We start from the raw sequence: 11,253 nt of genomic DNA, 5'->3' as shown, positions 1-11,253 counted from the left end.
TAGGCTTTACAAATGTTTACGTTACAATGTTCCGGTGTACACATTTTTATATATAATACACTGAATGCATTGACTGATGTTTTTTAAGCCATTAGGGGATATTACAAATAACATACAACATGTGACGACAGTGTCTGTGTGAAAGAACAACTTTCACACACTTAAAAATGTTAGTCCTCTGAAAAGGTCTGAAGAGAAAATGTTGAAAAAGGGCCTATCCCGCAATGCTATACGAAGTTAAAAATGACATCCCGGATACGCCCCCTGATTCGGATCTGCACTTAAATTAAATGAGTTCTTCCCTGACCCATACCACATGCTCCCATTAGGTTTAATGGTAATTCTAACGTAATCTTGTTAAAACAACACGTCAGGACGGGGTGGAAACATGACATAAGACTTTCATCCTATGTGCAACAACAGGTCCATTAATCTAAAGCTGTCACATCCCTAAACTCCTGAGAAATAAAACCCTCTATCTTATCTTTATCTGTCGGCTTTTTGGTGAGGGCAGATATATCATGTTTTTTAATTTTTTTTCTCCTGCTCCACAAAATGACAATGTGATTTGTGTGGGTGAATGAAAACAGTAAAGTTGGGGTGACGGAAAAAAGAAGCAGTGAGCTGAGAGTAGCTGCAGAGTGGCGTGCTAATTCTCTGAGCCGCACCTTTCTCATAAATGGGCTGCAGCATCTCTTGGCATGTGAATATTGATTATAGCTGCTTTAAATCCAAGCTGCTCTTTACAGACCAGAGTTTCGCCATAAAAAATGTTCAACGGCTGACAACAATAAATATTTAGTGTCCATTACGTTACAGTAGAAGCTGCATGTCTCTGAAGGGGTTACTTCACATTTCTGCGCACGTCATACATTTAAATCCCATGAAAATGTACTTTCAGGTCACAGCAGTCAAATTCTCTCTTTTTTACATACTGTATATTTGAAGAGGGATGCATTCAAATTCAAAGCCGCCTTCCTTGTGATTTTGTCCCAATAAGGACTTCAGTGGACGCAACTACACACAGTTAACCATGAATGGACAATCATTAGCTCTCACAATCTTTAATTATTCATGCATTGGCATACACTGCACAACTCAGCATTAGGAAATCCCCCATGTCCACTTTTCCCCTCATAAATACTAATAGGCACAGTTTGCATTCTAGTATTCTCATCGCTAAATTGAGTGTGAATGTGTGCATAATTGGATTTTAAACAGCACATTGTTGTCCTCGCGCGCACACCTACTTTTTGACAGCCACGGTTATAAATGCAAATGTTTTCATGCTCACTTCAGACTGAGATAAGGGCAATGTTTTGTCGATCCTGGTAAACAAGAGGAATAAACATAAATGTCACAGACACGCAGAGTTTTCACAATTAGGTTCCACTGACACTCCCATGCTGAAAAGCGTCATTTCAAATCAGTGCCGTCTTAAAGGTAAAGTGTCTCCGTTCAGATTTACATCCAAACGCGAAGTTCTCTGGCAGAATAATCCCTCCAACGTGGTCACAGATTGAACATGGGGGGTCTGTAGTAGCTGAGGGGCCTCTTCATGTTCGACTGCTTCCTGTTCTCCTTGGTGATGGGGATCAGGACCAGGCCCACCACAAAAACCATCAGCCCAATGGAGACCAGTGCCGGCCCCAGGATGTTGGTGACCCTCTTGCAGTGGCCGGCGAAGTAGAGGCCGCTGATGATGATGCCGCATGCCAGGAAGCTGCCCCCGGTGGACATGAGGTGGATGGGGTACCAGAAGACCTCACATTTGCTGTGGGACGTCTCGGTAGTCCACAGGGACTCGCTGCGTGAGAGGCTGAACACGGTGCTCTCCGTGCGGCTTGGGGGCGTCAGCTGGTCCTTCGACTGGGAGAGGGTGCACTCTCCCAGGGGGATGTTCTCTGGGTTGCCTGGCATGGCCTCGAGGATGACTCTGGAGAAGTGCGTGAGACATGAGTCAATCTGCGTGCGTCTTTTAATAACATGACATTAAGCACAATAAATAATATTGTCTACACACCACAAAAAAACAACTCCTGTCAGGAAGCCTGAAGCACACTTATCAATGATTCAAATATTAAAAAATCTAAATAAATTTTGTTTTTCCCAACCCAGCATTGGAATAACTTTTTCTTACTAATGTCCCAGCTGCATATTATGATGATTCTAATCACCTCACTTTATCGTTTCCACTCATTTGACCATGAGGAGCAGATCCCATCAGGCGGACAGAAGTGAAGAAGTACACAAACACCTACCTTTCAAATCTGGATCAATATCCTTTGTCTTTACTCTTGAAGAGTCCACGATAACTTTAAATCTACGAAGCATCAGAAAACATCCAGAAACCTGAACTAGATGCTTCCCCAACCGTCCGACCAGAGAAACCAGTAAAAAGGCAGTGACACACATCCACGCTGAACCACCATCTACCCACCCTCCTCTGCTCTCTCCACCTCCTCAACAGGATCCTGTGAGCACCATCCCCTTACCATCATCTACCATCGCAGGCGGTCTCTCCTGATGCTGCATCCAGGGCGAGGAGCTTGTCGTCAGGTCCCCAGAGGATATCCATAGACAACCCCCCCCCCCCCCCCCCCCGAAAAAAAAATCCCCACTCAGGCTGAGGTCTCCATAGGGCTGTGAAATGATTCTAAAAGAACTTTGACAATCAGCTCGGTTGTTGCCCGTTTGTCTAAAAATGTCTAAAACTTCCAGGGGACCGGACAACGAGAGGAAAAACATCTGCCTCAATTGCCTGCTTCTATTTCCACACAAAGAGCAGGGCAGGGCAGCGACTGGGAAATGGCTCTCTGCTATAGCTGGATTGATGTAGCAAGCAATCACCCATACAGAGACTTTCCAATACAGCCTGATATGTTGGCAGGGTATTGATCCCTAAGTACCCCGGAGCAATTATGTGCAAGTTGTAGTTTTGTTCGGTGAACATGGGATCGATGAAATCTGTGTAGCATAATTAACCCTCAGAAAGCAATGGGAGTCATGGAGAGTTTTGGAAAAAATTTTGATTTATCCGTTGTTCCGCTCCTGAAATGTCCTGCCTCGGATTCACTGGGCGCGTAGAGGAGGGATGATACTGCAATATGACACTGCTGCTTCCACTTAACAGCCCTGATGTTACAATTTGTGTCTTTGTTGCTTTGTGTTCACTTTTGGAAAGACACGAGTGTCAGCGTGAGGCCATTGATCGGAATATGATCTCACTCTTTAACACAATTACACGCTGCAGAGAAATCTCCTGCTCTGAAAAAAATGCCTCCTCGTCCCTGCTGTTTGTAGCGAACCCGAACCTCCAGCCGGATCTCATTAGATTACTGCTGTCATCTGTTTAAAACGCATCATTTTACCATGCTGTGGCACAACACTGATGTAATGAAGCCTGTCAATGCTTGCAATGAGCCACAAAATCCAACAGGGGGCAGTGCTGTTATGTGGCTGGCCGTGTGGGCAAAATCCTGAATCCGGTTTCCATGTGTCATTAACTTTTAGTGAAATATTTCATGCCAGGATGAATTGATCCCTCGATTCTGACGTCCCTCATGGATCAAAGTCTTTCACTCTGCAGCCACCTGTGAGATTACATCCATTTCATGTAATGTGTCACACTATCTTGAGATTATGATGAGCCCTATTCTCTTTCATGGCCGTGTTAAGTGGGTTGTTGATCATAATCACCTGAGGGTATTTTACATTGTTGAGTAAACCTGCTCAGAGATGAGGTGCAGCAGCAGGGCCCCTGTTTGACTGCGGCTCCACACACAATGTGTTGGTTTTCTGTTCATCAGGAAAAATACTTCCAGGATCATAAACCAGTTGAGGAAGAAGCAGGGTGTCATTTTGCAACTAAAATTTGGACTGATGAGACAATTTGGAGAGGTGGTAATAATCAATTGGACTACTTGTCTTACTAAACTACATAATACACATAGCATGTTTACATAATGACGTCATCTTGGGCTTCAGGATTTTTTTTTTTTATTATACTGACTTTTTTAGACCCAACAATTTCCCCTGAGAAAATAATTGATGAGGAAAAGCTTAGCACTCCTCTGCCACAATGGGTTTGCAGAGAGAGAGTGAGTGAGAGAGAGGGAGAGAGAGAGAGAGAGAGAGAGAGCAGGAGGAAAGAGACCATAGTCTAAATGCAGGTTCCACGTAGCGCTGTAATAATAGCAATATCAATAGTAATGATAATTATTTATAATTATTATTGTATCAGCAGGTGTGGAGCAGGATCATGGGGGCAGTCGGGGGTTTGCAATCACAGATCTAGACTCTGCAGCTCCGGAGGGACACATACCTGCAGAGAGCGACAGGGCGAGGGACGGGAGAATGAGAAAGATAACTACAGGAGAGAGAAGAAGAGGCCTAGTTAGTAGCAGGGATTTTGTCAAGCCTGATTTGAATGCATGCAGAAGGAGACAGAGAGGAGGAGAGGAGGACAATTGCTGTTGGCAGTCTATGCCTCTAGCTTTTATAAAAATGGGACATTTTTAAGCCTTAATTTTAAATGTAGAGAAGGGGTCTGCCTCCTGGAGCTGGTTCCACAGGAGAGGAGCCTGGTAGCTAGAGGCTGCACCTCGCATCCTTGGGAGACACGAGGAAAAACAGGTCAGGTTGCATTTAGAGTGCACAGTGGTCTATTGGGGTAATCATAGGGGGTAATATGCTACTATGAGCTCTGGTACATGGGGCTATGTAAGTCAGGAGAAGGATTCTGAATTCATTTCAGGATTTTATAGTGTAGCAAAGATAATGCTAGTGAGTGTAGTAAAGATAATGTCTAAGAATTATGTATTTTTTTTTAAATCCTGTCAGCATTAACACTCCAGCATTTTGGATCAACTTTACAGACTTGATGTGGAATGATGATAAGACACTTCAATAATCCAACCTAGGAATAACAAAATAATCTTTTCTTGCATTTGTTGCATAAAGCCAGTTTCTTGTGCCAATTAAATGTTCCAGTCTCTAAAGTAGGTGATGGTCAATGGTGTCGAGTGCAAAACTAATTTCAAGTTTGTGTCTTGTAGTTGATGAAAAGATAAATAATAAAACTAAATCAGACAATTATAAGATCAGCAGATTATCGACAGTCCTGATTTGGAAAACTATAGACATATTTGTGAAGCTGAAAGTAAATTCATTAAAATGGTAAAGCATGACTCATTTAATTAAATCAGTGGTCTTCATCTATCTTTAATGAATTGGCAGGAAAAAACATATCAGGCCATTTAAATTAGAGTTAATATTTAGATTAGAGTGTTATGTAACGTTAAAACGATCTGTAATGCAAATTAAACCGTTGCAGATTCCCCAGATTTGTGGTATCATGAATCAAATCACACGTGGATTATGTTACTTGTCAGTATTCAAAAGTTAAAGTTGAGTATACTGGTAAACCAACACACAGGTATCAGTATAATCCTGTTTGGTAATACAAACACAGAAGGTTGCCAGGGATTAGACGAAATAAGCCTCATCTTGAGTCAGCACGCTGAGTTTGTTGGTTTGCCAGGGGTTTTAAGGCCGGATTCAAATGAACTGTGGACTTTGAGGCACAGCGCGGCTCCTCCGGTTAAAGCCACCAGAACTAAGATGCTCTAACAACTCCAACCCTTGCGGTTTTTCAGGGCTGTGGATTAAACAGGAATACTTTTTGGCCAAATGAAGCCTTGCGCGGAGCTTCGTTAACTCCTGAGCAAATATCGCCGTGCGGTAGCTCATCTGCAGATACTCACTCGTCTGTAGATGAGTCACATTTCAGGTAAAATTCTGCAGATTTATTAACACATAGAGCCCTTTCTGTATAGATGACCTTGGAAAATTAATTAAGCTGGTTTGCATATTCATAGCGTCTTTTGGGGTAATCCCAGGACGGTAGAGCATGCACAAAACTGCAGCATTCAGGGTCTTTCACTCATGGAAATGCAGGGAGATCTATGATACTCTTGTAGCCATCAATCTACCCCTTAAAGACAAATACCAGCTATGAATCAGTCACTTAGCTCAATTCTGCTGATCTTTCATGAGCATTAAGCTGAAATGCTAAGTTTATGCCGTTTAGATGTTCCCTCAACCTTTCTATACTCACTTTATATAGCACTATAACCTGATGGAAGGATGCAGTGGAAGGATGGAGTAAGGGTCACGTAAGAACCCACTGAATATCATGTACATCAGATGCGAAGATACTGAGGTTGGTGCGATTAGTTTTGTCCAAAGGGCCCATATTGTTTAAAATACATTTTCTGGGCTTCTACTATCGGTAAAATACTTGAATGGGGTCAGTGGGTCACTGGTCAGTGGGTCAGTGGGTCACTGACCCCATTGGGACTTTTTGGGTGAGTTTTTCACTCAGTCCATTCGAAGAATTATGCTATTGGAACTTTGCGCTTCGTACTTCTTCTCTGTATGGTTTCATCATGAAATCGCACTCTTCTCTCAGCCCCACCAAGCCGGCACCAGTCCAGCCTCCGAACCCTAAAAAATTATCTACAATAACGTTAACTGATCATCAACTATGTGGGTAAGAGATTAAGGTGTTAGGTTCAAGCAACTTGGACCTAAGTGCAAGCACGGACCCAAAAGGTTACTGAAGTTTCATTTAAAGGGATAGTTCACCCAGAAATGCCAATGGAGGGCTTGGTGAGTCCACAAAACACCTTGGTAGTCTCAGGTGTAAACAGTGCTGCAGCCGATTCAAACACTTCACCCAACCCTCCATTGGCAGAATGGTGACTGCATGGGAAATAAGTGAATTTTCACTTCGGGGTGAACTATGCCTTTAGTGAACACAGACTTACAGTCATTGTCACAAGACAACAACTCAGGTGGTCCAAAAATTCCCACCAAGCTAATCCAGTTGTAAAAAACTGAAGCAGCAAACCTCAGGTTGAACCGGGAAACCAGGCGGAATCAAAAAGAAATGAACCAGAACTAACCAGAGCACCTGACGATCACAAAGGTGAGGGTGAGGGAGAAAGTAAGACACAGGTGTGACACATGAGGATTGAGGAAAAGAGTGAAGTGACCTTCGGTTGTACACAGTTTTTCACTGTGGGATACAATGGGTGCTTTGAATACCCAGAAGTATTTCTGACCCAGAAGTATTTCAGCGGCTGCCATAATAAGAGCTGTTTGAATTCTCTAAATGAGAGGATAGGAGCTTCAATGCTTCCTATGCAAAATTGACATTTCAAACACACCCTTTGAGAACTGGATAGTGTAATCTAGGTCAGTAATTTGAAACTGTGATCTTTTTTTCTCTCTAAATAAATCATACATGTGTTCAAGCTGTTTAGGTGGAGTCTTCCACCCACCACATATTTTCAAGGAGGAAAGCGATGGCAGGCATTTCCATGCTTTGATGATCTCAACATCCATATGTATTCATATTGACGTACATCTTCAAATCCATCGGGTTGATTCAGCGCACTGGTATAAAAATAGAGCACATAATGCATGCTTTTAGCAGGCAGAGGGAAGGCAGCCCTGGCCTGTTGATGATGGCCTCTGATGGTCCTTTGTGACGTCAATGCCCTGCACTGTTCTCCCCCTGCTGTGGCATGTCAGAGATGGGGAAGAGGACACAGAGTGCCATTAAATGCTGGGAGAAAGGAGATGTAGAGTGAATAAATAGATCAATAGCCCGGCCACATCTCATTTCTGACAGATTTGTTTTCCCACTTTGATAATTGGGCGAAGAACAGAGTGTATCATGCTCTGGCAAAGTAGTGCCAAATTATTTAAAGGTGGGGATGTTGGAAGGTGCTGATAGACTGAAACTGCCCAGGGGACACTGAAGAGTTCTGCTGCATATTGCCTTGACTGGATATAGTGAAAGGTGTTTAAAGCTTTGGAAATCCTTTCATATACAAATTGATCATTGAATAAATGTATCCGTTGCAGCACATAACCCCACCCCCTCCATCTTCATTAGCTTCATGTTAAGTTCAGCAACACAAAAAATCCTCCTCTTCACATAAATGCCTCCATGCCTTGGCCTCCCAGTGCCTGCGTGACCTCCTCCTCCCATACATGGCATTAATCCTTGGATATGGGTCTAATCATAGTTATATATATAGGGCTAAATGTCTCCGCGTTTCCGGCCAACAGAGTTGAACGTTCGCACATGGCGGCCATCTTGCGACAGGCGGTTCGCTCACCCATAACATTGTGTTGGTAGTGGTACATGTACTTTTTAAATAAAATAAAATAAAATAATTCTTGATGTATATTTGTAAAAGGAAATCTTATACCTATTTAAGAACATTATACAATTTTTGGGAAAATAACATAAGTATTCATTAGTATGCAGTGTCATAACTACATCTCTGATGTTTATAAAAAACCAAACCGTTTAAAAATCGGTTGAAAATTTGACAAGCTATGGTTATTTAAAAAGTATGTACCATTACAACACAATGTTATGGGTGAGGGAGCCGCCTGTCGCAATATGGCCGCCATTTGTGGACGTTCGAGTCCATTGGCCGAGACATCTAGCCTTATATATATACTGTATCTATGGGTCTAATCACCAGCCTGTGAACTCATTGGCTCGGGGAATTCAGTGTGGCCGCCCCCACCTTCTGGATCTCTCTCTCTCTCTCTGTGATGGCCCATCTCTGGACCCTTTCAAAAAGTCCTTAGTTTCATTATCTGCAGCTAACATCTCTACTGATAGTTGCTGTACATGATTGGTTTAACTTTTAGGTTTAGATTTTGTAAAGCGGCCTTGTATCTGGAAAGGTTCTATATAAATCCAAATTATTATTTTCCTTATGAATACAATATATGCTTAATCATTCAAACAGAGATATTCGGCCCAAAAACATATGAATTCTGCAGCGGGGTATATGCGTCATTACCTGCCTCCTGCATGCTGCACCCACGCACCACCCCTAACCTATATTTGTTGTTGTGAATGCATCTGACGGACAATTGCTGCGTTCCTTATATGTGAAAGGCAAACTCTGGAAAACGGCTTATGTTAACTTTGTGATACACTGGTGACCTATCCAGGGTGTACACATCTTACCCAATGTCGGCTGGGATTGGCTCCAGCCCCCATGACCCTCAAAAGATAAGCGGAATAGATAATGAATGGATGGCTGAATGGATGGACGTTTCAACAATCACTACAACCTTAACTCGACCATGGGCAAGTGGAAGAAAAAAGATGGATAGTTTGAATTTATCCCTCACTTTTAGCTAACAGACACGACTTGTCTGCAGGAAGTTCAAGCAGCCTCTCAAACGGAAAGAAAAGTGTTGTCGTGACCTGACGGTGTCAACTCACTTCCGTGACTGTCACTGCCGGTCGGTACAAACTCGAAGCTTTAGGTGAGGAATCACTCAGAATTAAGAGGACACTGTCTTTGATGACACAGCCTGTCTCTGCATATTACCACAAGTCTCAGTGGGTGAACCACACTGGCCGGACGAGTACACTCAAAGGGCGATTTTCACACTTGAAATGAATAATTTCAGGATTTTTCTCAAATGTTATCTAATAATGAGTTTGCTGTGAGTCATGTTGTTGTCCCATTTTCAAATAGAAAATTAGGGCCGGCAGCCTTTGGATGAAAACATAGCAGAGAAAAAAAAAATGTCAACGCTCAATGTGAAGCAAACAACGTTTTGACTGATGTTGTCCAGATTGATTTTAACCTACAGAGCTGCCAGACCACAGAGTTTAATTAACCAAGACAATAAACCTTGTAAGTTGCCTTCCCACAATGTGGATCGAGAGTGGCAGAAAAAATCTATCAAAACTGAAATAAGACAACATTGAATAAACAAAGAAGCAGTTATGAAAAACAGGGAGAAATAAAAAATACATGGGTAGGAGTGTGTCAAAAAATGTGTCCATAATTGGATAAAGCAGAGATACAAAGTGACAGAGTCAAGATAGTCAATATAGCAGTAGCAGAGGTCTTTATACAATTAGGTCTCAGAAAGAAATGCTAGAAATGGCCTCCACACCTTATATATAGAGTGTGGTGAATTCCCTTAGCCAAAAAGGATCTGTTCCATCTTAGCGACAGAGAGCATTTCATAAAGCCATCTCCTGAAGCATGGGGGCGATGGGGACTTCCAATTCAACACTATTATTTTTTGAGCTGCAACCATGCCTGTGTTTTTTGAGAGCCTGCTTTTGATGAGAGGGAAGGGCCCTTGTGTTTTCTGAAGTACCAAATACTGCTTGGTGACAGTCTGGCTGAATGTTCAACTTGTTTTGAATTAAAAGCCAGTTGAATATGTCACACCAGAAATTACACAATACCGGACATTACCAGAATAGGTGTGGTAACGAACCCTGAGCAGAACCACGTCTATCACATACGGGAGAAACTGATTTGAATATCCTTATAAGTTTGGTTTTAGAGTAATGTAGTATGGGTAAGACTTTAAATATTTTTCTCGGAATTTAAAGCACATCTCTGTATGCTAGACAGACTCTCCAACCACAGTTCTGACACTGGTAAAGTATGCCCAGTTCTTCGGCCCAGGCCTCCCTCAGATGAACTTCACTGACTGAAGCCGTATTGGTTTTATTATGAATTATGGGATACTCTCCCTAATACAATGCCTGACTTGAAAGTGGTGAAAGAAATAAGGCAAATTGAATATCAATGTAAAGATCACCAATACAGCGCAGACCCTTCTCCCTCCAGTCCAAAAACGCTTGATCCATCTGTGCTGGTTTGAAGTAATTGTATGCTATGGAAGGTTAACTGGAACTTCTTGTAGAACCACATTTTTGTATTTACTTGATTCAAAATTTCCAGGGAGTTTCTGCAAATGAAATTATGACAGATTGAATTGTGCTCCAGAATAGATTAGAGTTGGTACGGAGGTTTCTGAAATTGACATAGATTGGATTTATAGCCAAAGTGGGGAGGCAGCAGGCTAGTCATCAACAAGGAAGTCCTGTTGCCAGAAAGTTAGAGCCCTCGCATTTGCAGCCCATTAATAATGCCTAAATACAGGAAGACAGAGGCCAACCCTGTTAACATCCTTCTGTTAATGGGCCTTAGACATAAGAGGTGGCTTATTTGCCCAGACAAATGAGAGGATAACAGAATCAAGTTGTTTAAAGAAATAAAAGGGTAAACCAACCCGAGGTGTGAGGTTGCAGAACTGGACTCGAAAGCACACACGGAGAGGGTTTGGTATAAACATAGTCTCTTTAATGAAGTGCTGAAACAGACAGTTTACTAGCTG

At 42.3% G+C, this 11,253-nt stretch overlaps 1 protein-coding gene across 1 annotated transcript; it reads right to left on the bottom strand.

Annotated features, from left to right (window-relative positions):
- Window positions 1-2,590, bottom strand: LOC133971400 (phosphoinositide-interacting protein-like). The gene is made up of 2 exons (XM_062408734.1): window positions 2,496-2,590; window positions 1-1,936 (listed from the first exon to the last, which is right to left on the bottom strand). The coding sequence occupies exon 2, from the start codon at window positions 1,918-1,920 to the stop codon at window positions 1,513-1,515; it is 408 nt and encodes a 135-aa protein (XP_062264718.1). The 5' UTR covers window positions 1,921-1,936; window positions 2,496-2,590; the 3' UTR covers window positions 1-1,512.
- Window positions 2,591-11,253: the final 8,663 nt, after the last annotated feature.

The sequence above is a fragment of the Platichthys flesus genome, chromosome 16 (genome assembly GCF_949316205.1).
Source record: "Platichthys flesus chromosome 16, fPlaFle2.1, whole genome shotgun sequence".
Lineage (NCBI taxonomy): Eukaryota > Metazoa > Chordata > Actinopteri > Pleuronectiformes > Pleuronectidae > Platichthys > Platichthys flesus.
This window is presented reverse-complemented; position numbering and strand designations above follow the sequence as displayed.

Excerpts from the sequence above, each read along its gene's own strand:
- LOC133971400 (XM_062408734.1), bottom strand. The coding sequence starts at position 1,920 with ATGCCAGGCAACCCAGAGAACATCCCCCTGGGAGAGTGCACCCTCTCC.